Source organism: Protopterus annectens, chromosome 4.part1 (assembly GCF_019279795.1).
Source record: "Protopterus annectens isolate FY-2018-M chromosome 4.part1, PAN1.0, whole genome shotgun sequence".
NCBI lineage: Eukaryota > Metazoa > Chordata > Ceratodontiformes > Protopteridae > Protopterus > Protopterus annectens.
The window spans coordinates 646,660,682-646,679,682 of NC_056734.1; the positions used below are offsets into that span (position 1 = coordinate 646,660,682).

At 37.7% G+C, this 19,001-nt stretch overlaps 1 protein-coding gene across 2 annotated transcripts in view; it reads right to left on the bottom strand.

The window, feature by feature from the left end:
* Positions 1-19,001, bottom strand: part of EPHB1 (EPH receptor B1) — a 1,597,777-nt gene that overhangs the window by 1,160,858 nt on the left and 417,918 nt on the right. For both annotated transcript variants that reach the window (XM_044070446.1, XM_044070447.1), the window contains exon 2: positions 15,310-15,374. In XM_044070446.1, the coding sequence (XP_043926381.1) occupies positions 15,310-15,374 (65 nt within the window). The remainder of the gene's footprint in view (positions 1-15,309; positions 15,375-19,001) is intronic.

Here is a 19,001-nt window from a genome sequence, read left to right on the forward strand (position 1 = left end):
GTTCCCACATACTTTTTCTTAACTACCTCTACTTCTGCCTTATCGATTACTACTACTTTTATTTGTCACTTTAGATTTCTGCCTTTCTGCCTCCTCTTCTACTTATCACTTTCTGCTTAAAGAAAACTCCACCCTTTTCTACAGTTTAACTCAATCCTTAGGTTTCTTTTCTCCCTACAATATGGTTCCAGTATTGTGTAGATACGAGAAACCTGCTTGTACTTCTTAAAACATTTATTTCCTTGCATTGGAGTCAAAAGAAGGGAAAGATCACCTACTTTTTTAAGCTTAATTTCTCACACACTTTGCAGAGGATTTTGTCTCTGCCTGCATGACACATCATAGACACAGTTAAATCTGTCGTTTAGCCTGTCCAGTATTGCAGTCAGTTTTAAACGGGCAATTAATTCTGCTAATGTCAGGAACACAACAGCTAATATAAAAAAGGCAGAAAGCTGTGGAACTTTTTCTACTGATTTTATAGCAGAGAGCAGGAGAACTTAGCACTCCCCTTTCATAGCAAAACAAGGCAATTAGATCAGTAAAGGCAGTTGTCACCTCTTCTGACAAATTTGCATAAGCAGCAACACAGTATTGAAATGCTAAGCCTTAAATGTTGGCTGTTTATAGTAGTTTATATGTTAAGATAACTTAAATGAAGTATCAAAGAGTTCTGTGACATTTAGAGGAAAGTCAGAAAATATTTTTTCTTGTAAAATATAAATACATTTGCCATTTTCAAGCCACCCACCACAACCCCACAAACACAGGACAGAACTGCAGAAAGAGAGACAAGTGGCAGCTGTATCAACTACGTGCACTGATACTGTTCATAAATAGATCTTTTATGCCCTAATAGCCAGATAGGGATACATATCTGGTACACGCAAATCCATGGTAAGTGATTCCCACTGACTTTAAGTCAGTCCTTACATCGTTAGAGTGCAAGGAAATGTGACCATTGATGGCAACCATAATATACAGCTGAATTTACTTTAGTGTATGTTTACTATGTTTTCTTGCATAAAACATTTAAGAAAAAAGAAAACAGAACTACTTAACTATGTTTAAATGCACAGACACACACACACACACACACATACACACACACACACACACACACACACACACACACACACACACACACACACACACACACATTTGTACATGTACTTCAGATTTATATACAGCTATACAGTATATATATATATATATATATATATAAATATATATATATATATATATATATATATACATATACATAATATATATATATATATATATATATATATATATATATATATATATATATATATATATATATATATATACACACACATATATATATATATATATATATATATATATATATATATATATATATATATACATATATATATATGCATATATATATATATATATATATATATATATATATGTATTGAGAGAGAGAGAAAGATATGGGTACAGATATATAGAGATATATATAGATCTACAGATATATATACATACACATATACACAAACACAGACACATACTACATACACACACACACACACACATATATTTTATATATATATATATATATATATATGTATATATATATATATATATATATATATATATATACACACATATATATATATATATATATATATACATATATATATATATATATATATATATATATATATATATATATATATATATATATATATATATATATATATATGCAATATGGGCACATATAGTTTTTTAGCTATAATAAACATAACATTCTAGAGTTAAACATTATTAATGAACACATTCTAGTAAATGTTGCTTAATAATTGTCTAAGTAGGTTGTGCCATTCCAGGGTTTCCAGTAAGCTTACCGGTCTAAAGGATTGAGGTTATCAAGACAGACCTAAATTCTAGTCTCTATACTCTGTCTCCTACAGGCACTTATGCAGTGATCTGTATCTTGCATACCACTCCCTTAATGACTCAACCGTTCTGGACCTCTTGTATCCCTGAAAGCCCAGCAGCTCTGCAAACATCAGTTCTAAAGATCTAAACTTCTACCAATTACAAACAAAACACAACGAGGAGATGAATTCATTACCCAACATTTACTTCTTTTTTGGAATAAACTCTCATTACATGTTAAACAGACAGATACCTAAGCAGCTTTCAAACACAACCTTGATGACTGGATGGGCAGCCACAAATTTTTGCTGGTCAGGACCTGCTTTGCCCTACTGGAAGCAGGAAGTATGCAATGAGGGTGGATGTTAGTATGGTGTTAATGGTCTCATTACATAGTTACCATGTAATTCCTATGATATTATAATCATATTAACCTATTATCCTATTTACAATTTTATAATATCTATGTAGGTAGTGGATCTAAATATACTGTATGAACTATAGCTTTCCCTGCAGACAATGAACAAGACAATGTAATGTACAGAGATTTTTCTCTGTCATATCTTTAATAAAGTGTAAAATCAGCCCTTCACTCTGGAGAACTGGCAGCACAGTATCTGAACAGTACCAGAGAACTGTAATCATGTCATTGTAGAAATCCATCAAGGGAGAGATTACCCAAATAAAATGGTCTAGGATCTCCAACAGCTCCCTAAAAGTCTTCTTAACCATATCAAGTTCATTCTTCTTCTTGGTAGTAAATTGCTTTATTAGCTGAAGCGCCTCCTAAAAGGAAATATCATCTGGAAGAAATTCCAGGGACTGTGTCAACTTGCATACTGTGTCTTGTAAGTTCAGTTCAACTGAAGACATTTATCTGTTTAGAGAGGTAGACCTCCATCAGCTCCTGTCCTTCTGTTGAAGATGATGAAGGCTTTGTTCTCACTGTCTGCTTTGAGGTGTGTTTTACAAGCTTCAGCAGGGATTTGCCACTCACTCTTACAACTGATGTCGAGGACAGGGATGTAGCAGGAGATACAAAAATGGAAGTGGTTGTGGATCAATCTTCTTTCATCTTCCTCATTCCTTCTCCTTATGTGCACCCTGCTTTGATGAAACATTCAGCTGACTATTACAATTACCAATGAGTCCTGTTACACAATGTTCTTGCAATTGTCAAAACCACGTAAGCCTAAGTTCAGACAGTAACTGGAAGCACATTTGAAAGCAAGGCTCAAGTTTTGTGATTACTTAAAGAAGGTCTTCAACAGAGAAGAAACTAAAAGACAATAAAAGAGTTTGGAGTCAAGCTCTCTTTAAATAATTAGCAATGCAGGTTAAAGAGTTACCCATTCTCACCTGATGATGTTTACTGGATGTGCTGCAACAATTATGCCTGTTACAGCTGGGTGGCACAGTGTGCAGTGGTTAGTATTGTCACCTGACAGCAAGAAGCTCTCTGGTTCGATTCTCAGCTGGTGTGCCTTCTGTGCAGAGTCTGCATGGCCTCCTGTGTTTGTGTGTATTTTCTCTGTGTGGCCCAGTTTCCTTCCATATTCCAAAGTCATGCATCTGCAGCATTTCTCCCGAGGCCTCCACTGAAAGTGGGCTCAGTCCCAGTTGGACTTACTCGGTAAACAAATGTTAAATAAATAAAAATAAGTGGCTCTAGTGATGGCTGGTTACCCAATACTAAAATCTGTTCTTCTGCTGATAAGGTGTGATCATTGTATGTCTTAACAAGTGAAGAGATGGCTTCTTGTATGTTTTAACAAGTGAAGAGATGGCAGTTTCTCAGAATTTTTTGAAGTTGCATTTGACGCAAGTTGCTCCATATGACCCTAATTTGGTGTGAGTTTTCATCAGGTTTAAACACTGTCAGAATCTTATTTTAAAACAGGACAAAATTAATATGTATAAGGCCAGATGACACTGCGAAGCATTCTGCTCAGAGGTAGCCTTGAACGCACATTCTCAGGAAATACACTTGTGTGGCTGGTCTGAGTGATGCTCACCCAGTTTCTAGGTATGAGAGCTCCTTTCCATAGCTTGATTCCTCTCTATGTCTACCTGACAGATTGGAAGGTGAAGAGGTGGTTAGGAACATGGCGCTGTACTTCTTGTTTTTGTCTCTTCTTCAGTCTTTCCCTTTCTCTCCTTAGTTCATCATTGTTTACCTCTGTCATTGGGAAGAAGTGTTTCCTTGGGTGAGACAGAGACATAACTTAGTCTGGATCAAAATCTATAGTGGTACTGCCATTCTGTACCACAACAACAACAAGAGTCACATAATGGTGACAATTGGCAGTGATACTAATCCCACAGAAAACGTTATGTTCATAGGTTGCCAGGTGATTATTAGCTGAATGAATTCAGGGGGGCCTTTTTAAGCCTAGCCATGCTTCCCAAATGTATGACAAGTTTTGATACCCTATGATTATTTTAAGGAGTTTATGTAGGCTTGGGCATGGTTGGTCAAGCATTTGCAGTCTGCCTCTGTCTAATAAAGATAAAGGTACCAGATCAGGGGTAAATTACTAATTCCCCATCCACTGCACCAAGTTGTGCTTTAATTACGTTAGGGAAGAACTCTGCTTCAAATGGATGGGAAGTCTATTCCTGAGAAGGGATAGTTTCTGACATGTCCTATTTATGTTGCAAATGAAGTTTAGGTCCATAGATCAAGTCATTCATATGCTATTTGTTTTGCAGATATGCAACAGTTCTGTCAGTGCAAGATCAAAAGATGCTTTATAGACCAGGCATAGCTCAACTCTCAGCATAGGATCATAGGATCATAGGAGGTTACTAGGCTGTTAGCCCTGAGGCCCATATAAGCCTAGCCAAGAGTTTAGCCCATGTTTAGACAAATCAGCACCCTGATACCCCTGTCCATCAGGGACACGGGTGGAATCCCAGGGGTATATTTTCTGTTTCCCATCCAGTTATCCAGGTTGTGCTTAAAAATATTAAACCATTAAATTTTGATGTCTTACAGAGGATGATGACGAGATGATAGACTAACAATGAAGTGTCATTTTACTAGGAATATAATTATATTACATTTAATTAAAATGAGAATAAATCTCTGCATTCATTGTCATCTTCTATGGTAGGTAAACACTAAAGATACATGGAGAAGCTTTTGCATTATATATTCATGAGAACAAATACAGGAATACCAGAACCCAGGTAATATCTATGCTGTGTGTCTTTGCATTTTGGATATGCTGCCAGAGGGATCTTGAAGTAGGACACTCAGATTCACTGCAGAAAGTGCACAGGTTTGTCCACTTATATGGTTAATTGCAGCAGAGGTTAAGGACGCTGTAGCTAGCTGAGTTTAAGAAAGAAGCAAATGAAGACAGACTTCAGACAAATGAAACCAAAAGCAAGCATATGCCTCTCACACATCAGTTCACAGTAGCATCTTACAAAAAAATTAGAGAAGGACCACCGCAGCCAGCCATATTGATAATGGCTGTACAACCTTCTGGCACCAGAAGTCCATTGTAGGTTTCTGAAGCTAAGTTGCTGATAAACAACCATCTAGCATAATAAGCAAACAGGAAAACCATTCTCCCCAAAAAAACAGGAACCAACTTGATGAACAGAGAAGTTGGACAACCTAGAAAATATATGAAAGGTAGTTTAATTTGTGAAGATTTACTGTGATATATCTGGACCTATATAATGGAGCAGCACAGTAAAATATATCTGTGGAAAGGACGGCTACTTACAATGGACTAATCACATGATAGCAGTGTTCTTGCCTAGTAATGACACAGCACAGAATAGTGGGAAGACCCTGCCTACAGTACAGGGCATCATGTTATGCCAAAGACTTTCTGTCATGCCACAAGTGTAGACTGGGGGAAGATGGACATTGTGCCTGCAGTGGACTAGTCAACAGTATCAGTGACCTGACTTATTAACACAGAGCAGTCAAAATACCTGTTCAGAATGCACTGGTTAAGTGATGGCAGTGACCCCTACTCAGTAATATTATACTGTGAGACAGCAAAGGCCCTGTTTACAATTCTTAGTCATATAATATCACCAGTTACAAAACAACATAATGGTAAGACACAGCGGAATAGGAACAAAGTGAAATGGAAAGGGTCTGCCCCCAGTACATTGGCCATATGCCATCACTGACTGTGCCTCATGACATCACTGTGAAATCAGGAGAAATTGCCTGTGCTGAACTAGTTGTGTGATGTCTGTGACTTTACCCATTAATAATACAACACAGTGAACTGAGGGAAGGCTATGTCTGCAATGCCCTGGTGTATACTGACTATCCTATAGAGTGTAATCCCAAAAAAAGCCCACTAGGAAATTACATGGTTGTAAGGATCTGGAGCGGTCTGGGTGGACCCTAGTCTTATCTTTAAACAACATGATACGTTCTGAATGGAGGGATGATAAGTTCTGAATGGAGGGATGATAAGTCAGCAAGCAAAAGAGAGTAGTATTGCTGAAACTGAATTCATCCTCAAGTCTTGGTGAGTATCTTCATGAGGTGGACCTTGTTTTTCACAAATTCTCACCAAGATGACACTGATATGTAGACTGCATTTTATATAGCATATATAATGGAAAAAAGTAGGTCAAAAATTAAAAAAGATAGCTGGATGCCCAAGACCCAGGATAAAAAAGTACCCGATCCTGGTAGGAGCACGGGTGCCAGGACTGGAAAAAATGACAGTGTAGAATCCTCAAAATATAGAAACATTCCCACAATGGGGCCAGGCCAGGCCCAGGGGGAGGATGGCAGCCCTCTATTGTAGAAGTAAGTAGTAGTCCACAAAAATCACAAAACCTGATAGGTCAAAGAAGAGCCGTAAAGACGATAGAGTGGACTATTGGGTCATAAAAACAAATTATGGATTGTTACTATTATGCAAAAAGCCCAGAATTTCCGGATACAAGATATACAAAAAGATTAAGAGAGAAATTAGAGGAAAGAAAAATACTTCCACAAGAAAAACTGTAAGAAGCCTCAAATAAATGTTTTGTTCATTAATAAAACAGATTTGTGACAAACATTATACAGACCAAGAAACTTTGATCTATTTGGAAAAAGAAGCATCTGAGGAAGTGCAAAAATATAAACAACAAAACCTAGAGAGTTTTGAAAAGTATAAAAAAGAAATACGGACATGAGAAAGAAAGAGATATTTGATACGGTGCAATATTTATGCAAAGCTGAAAGACAGATTAATCAATACAAAAAAGGCAGCCCCAAAGATATTCGAAGAGAAATATAGGCAAAGGCATCCAGATATGGAAAATTTTATAATAAAGAAAATAATAACACAAAGAGGGAACGTACAAAAGAAGATTAGTAAAGGAGAAGTTAAAAAATAGAAGCTGAAGTTATAGAATGTCTGCAAAGTGAAGGGTTTGGTGTAGAAGGTCTAACACAGGTTACATCACAGCAGGATGGAACGAGTCCCCAAAGTAAGGGGAAACAGGAAAATCAGGAGACATCCAAAGAAGAAATATGGACTCGGGAAAGAAAAAGAGATTTAATATGGTGTAATATCTATGCAAAGGAGAAAGCAAAACTAACCAGTATAAAAAGAGCAGCACCAAAGATATTTGAAGAAAAATACAGGCAAATGAATCTAGATATGGAAAACTTTACAATAAAAAAAATAAGAAGACAGAGGGAAAGTAGAAAAGGAGATTAGTAATGGAGAAGTTACAGAAACAGGAACTGAGGTTATGGAGTACCTGCAAAGTGAAGGAAATGTGTAGAAAATCTAACTCAGAAAGTACCACAGCAGGATATTGCAATATACATCCAGATTAAGGAGAAACCAGTGGAATGGGAAGTAACTGGTCAGTTGCCATATGAAGATATTTTGGAGCCTTTCACAGGCAATCAGAATAAACATTAACTTGAAGCTGGATAGCAAGGGAAGGAACAGGAAATGGTGTCAACTCTGGAGCAAAGTTGAGGAGTGATAGGCCAGTGAGTCCCCATATAACAGAGCAATGGATGACACAGGATGAAATTGAATAGACGGTGCTAAAGGAAGATGCTATAGAACTTTCTACAGAATGCCCAGAGAAAATGGAGAACAAAAAATATGCCCTCAGTTTAGAAGAAAATGAGCTAAGAGAAGAATTGCTTGATTTACTAGATAGCCATATTAAGATTAATGAAAGAAATAGACTGCAGAAGGTCAATGAAACCCAGAAGTTTGACAAAACAAATGAACCCAGTAATTAAGACTGTCCCTACACATCTATGCGATATAACACAAGTAAACAGGATATATTACTGTGCAGCTAAATTAATAGATAAAATTCTACCACAAGAACTCAGAGTAGCAAGAGAAAGGAAGGGGAGAAATCGAATGCCATCATGGAAGTATCGAATAGAGAAAACTATAAACCAGTTAAGACAAGAAGTCCCACAGTTAGAGGAGTACAAAGAGGAAACAGATCAACAAAAATACTCAGAAAGATAGATGTGATAAAAGCAATGGACAATATTATAACAGATCAGGATATATCATGCGCTATCGCAAATAATAAACTAAATATATCAGCACAGGCAGAACAATCTTAGAAGATACACAGATAAAGGAAAAGTACAAAATAAGCAATTTATTGATGACCTCAAAACGTTTTATAGAGAATTGGGAGACAAGGTAAAAGGAATTGAAAGACCACCCAAAAAAGAAGAAATAGATACATTTTGGAGAAGTATCTATGAAGATCCTCTGGAACATAACAAACATGCTAAATGGATAGAAGAAGTAAAAGAAAGAATAAAAAGTTCCAAGGTACAGGACATGAAATGGGATGAAGTAACAGCCAGAGAGACTGAAACAAAGTTAAGAAAATCCTCTAATTGGAAAACATCAGGCCCAGATGCAGTACCTAACTTCTGGTTAAGAGTATTAACATCTTTGCACGAAGATTTAGCCATGAGTAAGAACTACTTACATGTGCACCCTGAACAGACACCAACCTAGCTTACAACAGGAAAAACAATCCTCATACTTGAGAGTCAACCTGCAAGCTACCATAAAACTTATAGACCAATAACTTGCCTTCCAACTACATATAAACTTTACCTAGAATTGATGCTGACAGAGTTTATAGACATTTAGAAGAAAACTCAGTCATGACAATAGAACAAAAGGGCAATAAAAGAAAGTCATATGGAACAAAGGATCACCTTTTGCTACATACAGTCATAATGGAGAACTGCAAAAAGGGAAAGAATCTAAGTATGGCATGGACTGACTACAAAAAAGCATTTGATATTATCCCACATTCATGGATAAAAGAGTACTTAAAAATGTGCCTCTCTGGCCCTCTTCAAAAGGAACCTTGACGATTGGATGGGAGAAAGGAAATTCACCCCGGGGATCACGTCAGTCGCCCTGCTAGACAGGGGTCCAGGGAAGTAAATAGTGTGGGAAGAAATAGCCAGGGAATTGTTATGGCTAGGCTTGTATAGGCCCTAGGGCTGATAGCCTAGTACCAACCTATGAACCTATGGACCTATGTATAAGATACATCCTAGACTGATCAACTACATTACAGTGACCATGAAACAGTGGCAGACCACTTTGCAATTAAGTCATGATAAAGAACAAATAATTATTCCAGGAATAACAATCCAAAGGGGGATATTCCAGGGTGACTCCCTGTCACCTCTACTATTCTGCCTTGCCCTTAACCCATTAAGCTGTCTACTTAACAGATTAGAACATGGCTATAATTTGGCTCCTAAAAAACACCAAAGTGTAAAGAATTTCAATCTTCTCTTTGTCAATGATTTAAAACTGAATAACTGACCAGATGAGGAACTGAAAGCACAACTGCAAGTAGTCAAAACTTTTTCAGATGATATAAGAATGTCATTTTGTCTTGATAAGTGTGCAAAAGCAACCTTTAAAGCAAGAAAACTGCAGCACCAAGAAAACATCAGTTTGGTACAAGAACATGATACAATGGATATAAATAGTTTACACACCCCTGTTAAAATGTCAGGTTTTTATGATGTAAAAAATGAGACCACAATAAATCATTTCAAAACTTTTCCCACCTTTAATGTGACCTATAACCTGTACAATTCAATAGAAAAACAAACAAATCTGTTAGGGGAAAAATATAAAAAAATAAAAAATGTACAATAAGCTGGTTGCATAAGTGTGCACACCCTTAAATTAGTACTTTGTTGAAGCACCTTTTGATTTAATTACAGCATTCAGTCTTCTTGGGTAGGAATCTATCAGCATGGCACATCTTGACTTGGCAATATTTGCCCACTCTTCCTTACAAAAGCACTCCAAATCTGTCAGATTGTGAGGGCATCTCTTGTGCACAGCCCTCTTCAGGTCACCCCACAGATTTTCTATTGGATTTAGATCTGGGCTCTGGCTGGGCCATTCCAAAACTTTAATTTTCTTCTGGTGAACCCATTCTTTTGTTGATTTGCTTGGGGTCATTGTTGTGTTGAAAGGTGAAGTTCCTCTTTATCTTCAGCTTTCTGGCAGATGTCTGAAGGTTTTGGGCCAAAATTGACTGGTATTTGGAACTGTTCATAATTCCCTCCACTTTGGCTAAAGCCCCAGCTCCAGCTGAAGAAAAGCAACCCCAAATCATGATACTGCCACCACCATGCCTCACCATGAGGATGGTGTTCGTTTGGTGATGCAAACTGTTGTTTTTGCGCCAAATATACCTTTGGGAATTATGGCCAAAAAGTTCAACCATGGTCTACTCTCATCAGAACATAACACATCTTCCCACATGCTTTTGGGAGACTTGATGTATTGTTTTGCAAATTTTAGCTGGGCCTGGATGCTTTTCTGTGTAAGAAAAGGCTTCCGTCTTGCAACCCTACCTCATAGCCCAGACATATGGAGAATACGGGAGATTGTTGTCACATGGTTGTATACAACGAGTACTTGCCATGAATTCCTGCAGCTCCTACAGTGTTGCTGTCGGTCTCTTGGCAGCCTTTCTGACCAATTTTCATCTTGTCATTTCATCAATTTTGGAAGGACATCCAGTTCTTTGCAACATAACTGTTGTCCCATATTTTCTCCACTTTTTGTACATTTTTTTATTTTTTATATTTTTCCCTAACAGATTTGTTTGTTTTTCAATTGAATTGTACAGGTTATAGGTCACATTACAGGTGGGAAAAGTTTTGAAATGATTTATTGTGGTCTCATTATTTTACATCACAAAAACCTGGCATTTTAACAGGGGTGTGTGACCTTTTTATATCCACTGTATAAAAGAACTTGAGAAACAGAAAGTGTATAAATATCTGGGAATTGATGAAGGATCAAAACTAAAACATGAACAAATGTGAATAAAACTTAGTAAGGAATACTTCATAAGACTTAAATTAATCCCGAAAACAGCGTTGACGTCTAGGAATAAAATTCAAACTATAAATCAATTTGCTCTTCCTGTCCTAACTTACAGTTTTGGAGTGACTGACTGGCCCCAAAACATGTTGGATTGATTAGATAGGAAAACAAGAAGGATGCTTCATGCTTTCCAAATGATTTATAAAAATCAGTGGATACCAAGATTATATATTCCCCATTCTGAAGGAGGTATGCGCCTCCTTGAAATTGATTATATGTATAGATCTGCAGTCGTTGGACTGCACACATATTTGCTGATGTCATAGGACCCAAATGTAGTGAAAGTTTTGAAACATGAGGAGAATAAATCTGAGATGGCTTCCCTGCTTAATCTAGCAGAAGTATATTGGTATCAAGCAGGAATGGAAATCAAACCAGAAGTGGATAAAAACCAGGCAGCAAATGAATGTGCCAAAAAACAAAAGAAAGAATATAAGGTGAAGGATCAAATGAGAAGGCAAGAAATGTGGAAAATGCATAAATATAGTTGAAAGTATAGAATACTTCTGAAAGAACCTCATGTTGATCAGGATCAAATGTAAGAATTGTTAAGGAGAGGAGAATTCAAACCAAAAGATGAAAGGTTATACTGGCGGCTCACGATAGTGGGCTATGCACAATCTGGTTTAAAAAGTCCATTGAACATATGGAAGAAGCAGACAAATGTAGGTTTTTGTAAAACAGAATTGGAAACAGTCACACACCTCCTTGCTGCTTGTGACATACTAATGGCAGAAGGACTATACTGAAAGGCATAGTAATGTGGCAAGACTGTTGCACTGGGGATTGTGTAAACATTATGGTACTGAAGTTGCTGAAAAATACTGGAGACATGAGCCACAAAGCATCATAGAAAATGATGGTCTACATCACATGGGATCACCCATTACCAGCAGTTCAAAAGATAGATGTGAGAAAAACAGATTCAGAGATCCATGAAAAGAAGACAAAAGTATCATCGATCTTTGAAATCGCCACACCAAGTGACTATAGTGTTTTAAGTACAGAGCAACACAACATCATAAAATATCAGGATTTGCAGGCAGAAATGACAGCAATGTGGAAGAAGGATACCAGTCAGTTCCAATAGTAGTAGGAGCAACGGGTCTTATAAAAAAAATCTACAATCTTATTTAGATATGTTACCAATACATGTAACTCCATACGAATTGCAGAAGGAGCCATTACTGGGCACATTACACTGAACAATACTAATTTCATGAAATTTAATTGTAATTTGACTGAGAAGTGGGGTCCGTTCCTGTCATAGTAACAGAAACCCAAAAGATTTGCAGAAATGAAAAAGGGAAAACAAAATGCATGCACAAAGACTAATTTTAGTGCTATCAGACTATTCTTTCTTAGGGCTACATAAGACCCTAGAAAAAGGGAAAATGCTCACATGAAAACTTGAATATATAGTGCCCTGATCAACATGGGACTCCTAGATAAACATAGTTCATCTTCAAACCTGCCTTAATGAGATATGAAGATCTGATGGGCTCTCTAGTCACTTAGAACACCAGGGTACATCATTCAGTGCAGCAAGTAGTTTGCCCATTTGCAAGATACCAGCCTGCTTACTTCTTTAATATACATTATTCTCCATAATTACAACTGTCATTTCCTTCTCAACAAGCTGGCTATTAATTCCTGTTCATATTTCTTAAGGTTCATGAGTGAGGGGGCTATCATTTTACTCAGACCTACACTACATACACTGTCAGGGGAAAAGATGTAGTTCCTAAATCCAAAAATAAAAAACAGTATGGTGATATAACCACCTAGACATGGTGGTGCTAAAGGCTATGTGCAGCTATGACCAGATCAAATGACAAAGACAAACAAATATTATAGTTTTGTGTTAACAATGGGCTTCTCTAGCCCTATTTCGGCTGTCTGAAATGTAGGCCTTGTTCGTATTAGAAATCTCACTGGAATGTACGCCATGTTCATATTAGAAATCTCACATTTTTGTTGCTCTGCTTGCTAATAAGCTACTATAATGTTTAGCTTAAATCACCACACGTTTTTCTTCACTAGCTCTCTGTATCTTCTGTTTGCCTCTCACCTCTCCTGTTTCTGTCTCCTCCCTTCAGAGATTATAACCTTCCACGTTCCTGATTTGATTTCTTCTCTTTCTCTTACATCTTAGTACTTTCCGTACATTATAATCTGCCTCACATAAAATCCTCCCACAAATGAGCACCATAAAATATTAATAAAAAGAGGATTTTTTTCTCTTTACAGGAAATCTTCAATCTGCTCCTTCTTTGTCCTCTGGCGGACTTAGGAAGTAGCATGTCTCCCCACCCCCCTCCACATGAGCCATTTTTTATAAAAACATTCATCTCTTTTGTAAAGCAGGGCTTCTCTCTTATCTAAACAGCAATCTTGTAAGACTTCACCCTTCACTAGTATCTGTTAGTACAGTTTCATGGGGTGCTTAAAGCTTCATTACTATCGTGTTCCACCGCATGTTTCACTACCCCACACTGTGCAAGTCAGTTTGAAGTGTTCAGAGCTTTAAATCCTGCATCTGACTTTGACCAGCATGAACGTTCATAAATCACTGATGTTTAGACACTTTATTCATACAAACAACTGACTGAGGTCCCGGTATGATGTCAAGATATACTGTTGAGAGTCTGGGACCAATCCCATGTAACATTCTGCTTGGTGGAAGAATGTGACATACACTTTATGGGTATAAAACAAAAGTACATTTACTGGCCATAAATGTGTCTGCTGAAAAAAGAATTGCTGCGTCCTAAATCACATTCTGTTTTTGTGCTTTAATGAAAAGTACCTTTGCATGTATTACATGCAGAGAAAAACAGGAAAACCTCAAAATAAAAATATAGTTTTGCTTCACAAATATACATACACACTTAAGGTAAGTCAGCCCTGAATATAAAAGTAAGCCAAGCAACATGACTACAGCTGGCTAACTGCTTTCCTTATCAATCAAGTGGCAAAAGTGTTTTTGCATACTGTAAACTTTCTAGCACTCTGTCTGGTCAGTCCATCAAACTCACATGCATATCAGCTGTTTAAAGTAAGACATTTGATACTTTTTTCCAGCAAATATCACATTCTAGACTGTTATCTCTACTGATTTGGAGTACAGCACTGCTGTCTCATGCTGCTTGGTTCTTCAGCCTGTTTCTCAGCTAAGTGCCTTTTATGCAGTACCTGAACACCCTCCCTACTTCCACATGGACTTTCCCTTGCTGCTCTGATCTTCTCCCACACCCCAAAGGCATGGTGACAAGTGATGTCCTCTGAACTGCCTGCACATATGTGCGTGTGTGTGTGCATGTGCGCGCGTGTGTGTGTGTGTGTGTGTGTGTGTGTGTGTGTGTGTGTGTGTGTGTGTGTGTGTGTGTGTGTATGTGTGTGTGGACATACAGACTGGCATCCTCTCCATGATTGCTTCTCTACTTTATGCCTATACTGTGCCATGATAGGCTTTGGATCCCCCCTAACCCCAAACAAAATAAAGCAGGCTCTGCAAAGGAATCAGAGCTTCATGAATGTTGTTCTCATGTTGTGAGTACTGGCTTAGGTAAAGGAATAGATGACTCACTCCATTCTCTGTATGGCTCATAAAAAGAGCATACAGCCCTTATTCATTTTACGTCTTTTTACTTAACTGGGTAAGTTTCATTAAATACAGATAATTGCTTCTTGTGATTATTGATCAGGTAATTTGTTGGAAGTTGAACATTTTTTAACCTTGGTTTTGGGAATCAAACCTTTGTCAACATTCAATTGAGAAGATTAGTGCCTGAATACTGCCATACTAGCTATACTTAACAGCACACACACACACACACACACACACACACACACACACACACACACACACACACACACACACACACACACACACACACACACACACACACACACACACACATTAATCTTCTAGTTATGACATGCTTTGTGGTAATAAAGCAACAAATAAGTGGTCATTCCTTACCCCAGAGGAAGGGTATGCTGTCCATCCTAGTTCTGCAGTAGCAATTCTTGTGTCCATTAGGGTCTCTGTGAATAAAGAAACAAACAGCATTATGATATTGATAAACTTTCACAAGTACTAAATCACTTACATGCTTTTTTTTTCATTAGTACTGCTTTTGAGAGGTTTTGTAATGATCTACCTTTCTAGCTACTCAATTAGAAATATAATTTTTGACAGCTGATAAGAATCGTGATCTGGCTAGTCTTTACATATTTTTGAACACATTACGTGTCTGTACTTAACGTTTCCACTCACTACTCATAATGATGTTCTTACATCTCTCCCATACATCTTAAATTTTGTCTCGGCTTTGATTCTACTAACACTTTATGAACAATGTTGCAATCATCCCCTACCCTTTCAGTGGAATAATAGTTTACAATGCATCTGTATCATATCTGCCATGACCTCATATGACCCTGCTACTTTTCTTGACTTCATTTTCCTTACTTCTAGGGTGGGCTCTTCTTGTTTTCTCATCCTAGGCTGTGTCTGGGGCAGTGCAACATCTGTGTTATTTTCTTCATTCAGAAGCTGCTGGAAGTACTCCTTGCATCTGCCTTTGATGTCCTGTGGACTTGCATGCCTTCTTTCTTTTGATGACTTCCTGGACTTCTGCATTCTGCCACCAGCTTTCCTTATGTACTTTATTTCATATTTGGCCCATCCACATATCTGTTCAGTAGTCCTCACACATGCTGTTTTGAGGTGCTGCCGTTCTTCTTGGTCAACTCTACCTATTTTCTCCTGGGGTGCTAGACCCCTGAGTAATTCCTTGAACTATCAACTTCCACGTGTTCAGCCTGGTCTATGGTGACCTTGGGCCGACTGTTTCACTGGAGAAAACTTTGCATTCCAGTGCCCGTTCCTTACTAGGATGAAGTCTACCTGGGTTTGCCCCTGTTGTGTGTGATCTTGTGACTGTCTCTCTTTATAAGCCATTTGCCAAACAGAAGTTTAGACTAGCCTCTCCTTCTTTATTCCTGTTGCCTGACCCATGTGGGCCCATCTTGTTATGTCTGTTGCAATATCAACACCAAATCAGTTATCAACCAGTACATGTTGTCTTGCTTTATCTAGTAGGTCCTGTAACTGCTGTCTGAATGCACTCTTTCCTTTGCTATCAAACCCTGCTGTGGGCCATAGGCTGAGATTATGAATTATCTATCATTACACTGGAGTCTGATTACCACGAGTCTGTCACTAATTCTGATGACATCCCTCACTGCATTCTGAAGCCTCTTTCTCATCACACTTCCACCACACTTCCTACACATTCTAGCTTCTTGTCTCCTGGATACATAGGATGTCCAGCCTCAAGCTCCATCCTGTCAGTGAATCTATGTTAAATGTGAACCTACATTAAATGTGTTCAGCCTCAAGCTCTATCCTGTCAGTGAACCTACATTGACTATAACAATTCTTAGCTGGTTTTATGTCCAACAGAGCTATCCCAGGTAACCCAGTGTTAGAGTTAGGCAACTGGACATATTGATCCAGGGCTGCTGGGAGGGGCACCCCTCTCCTCCCACCAGTAGCATGGGTCCCCATAAATTGGAGTAGGCTAGGTCTCACTGGCAAATACCTATACCCATGCTCAATTAGCAACATAGGTAAATCCCCTAAGTACCTATTTTTGCACCCACAAGTTGCTATCCCTGCCACGGTATGTTCACCCGTCATGACGATACTGCACATCATTGGCATGTTTGAGAGGGAAACACTCAGCATGTTTTTCCAAGGTGGGAGGAACCCCACAGAGACACAAGGAGAACATGCAAACTCTAAACAGGCATTGCCCAGAGGTTAGGATCAAATCTTCGACTTTGAGCACTGGAGGCAAATACCTTAGCCACTATGCCAACTGTTTCCTGCTAGCAAACAGTCTCCACAAAAATGTAGAAGGACATTCAGAAAGAAAAGACAATACTATCACAAAAAAAGCCTTCCCAAAGCATATCTGAGTGATCAAAAGATGTGTGTACATGATGTTTCCTGACTTGACCATAAGCTCCCTGCCTACTTACTATTTCATGAATTCTGTCACTCAAGAACAAAACCTTTGCAGGCTTCATCGTAACTAGGGACAAAGTTTTAAGACCTAGGTGACCTAAGATCCGGACACTGGAGATGCTGCTATGGGAAGATACCAGTGAATGGCCATCACCTGTTATTCTTTTTTTTTTTTTTCTGAATAGAAAATAAAATGGTGATGAGAATAAAATGTATGATACCCAAAACAAAACTTGTACTTAAACTCAAGTTGGTTAGTTTTAGTGAGAAATTAACAAAATATTCCTTTCAAATATATATAAAACTCTTACCTTCACCTTGCCAGAAGTATTTCATTTGTTTGAGATACCTCACCTATATCCAGAATGTTTTATAAAATTCCACACCTGTTTGTAAAAGAACATATCTAATGTATAGGTGATACCTGATGACACTTGCCTAGTTTAGACCAACTACAATTTCTTGAAAGTCACTGAGAAGTATGATCTAATTTACTTCACTGCGGTCTTATTTTAAAGCAGTATTTCTGCTTACATATTCCCAGCTGCAATGCTATTAAGACATTTTTAATTTTGCCTGCTAGACTTGGTTAGACAGCAGTTCTGTTGATAAGAAAATCTCTATATAACGGATGTGTCCAGGGGGTAAGTGTGGCCATTAAGATCATTAGCAGCAAATTAACCTAATCTTCTCCATTCTGAATTTTAAGCAGGGAGTCTTACAGCTGTAATAAGAACAATTTGTATTCCTTTACAAGCCATCTTGTGTTCCCTTTCACCTAGTATGTAATTCATTTCACACCCACTTTGCAACACTAATACATTTTCACCCTTACATATACTTTTTCATGCTACCAAAATAATGTTCAGTAATACTAATTATACAATGACTGACCATTAATATTTGAAAACGAGCATGCTGATTGGTCAGCCCAGCCAGTGTAGTTATTGTAAATTGAGCATATACCAATGGAAAAAGGTCCAGTGACCCGGGCTTTCTTCCATTAATATATACTACAAAAATTTAATTTTTTTTTTGAAAATATTACAGTGTCACTTATTTAGTAAGTTGACAAGACAACAGTACATGAATTAATGTGTTTTTGGAAGTTAAAGATACTTGAAACTACAATGAATGCCATAACTTGCTGATTGTGATCCAGCATTCTTTTCTTCAAAGAATCAGTAATTTTAGGAGGTAAATGCAAAAGTACTATCCAAAATCAGGGACATTTGAGAGGTATGCTTTGTGCAATAAATTATTTGGATCTTCACTGCCAATATACTTGCCTTCACAATGCAGTTCCTCCATCCGACAAACAACTACCAATGCAAATACAAATTACCAGACTAAACATGGTCATGCTTTAAATTCCATGACTCTAAGACTTCTACTCTATTACTACGCTACCAGCATGAAAGTGCTGCCCTAGCTATAATGGCCACAAGTCACAGTTTCCCTCTCCCAGTAATCAGTAGCACACTCCCTCATGAAAATTTTACTTTTGTCAGCAACTGCTTTATTTCATTTTAAAAAAAAAACTTACAAAAAAACAGAGCTATCAAACAAATGAGAGAGAGGGGACAAAGAAAAATAAAAGGATAATCAGGTTGTTGTTGTTGTCTTTCGGCTTTTCC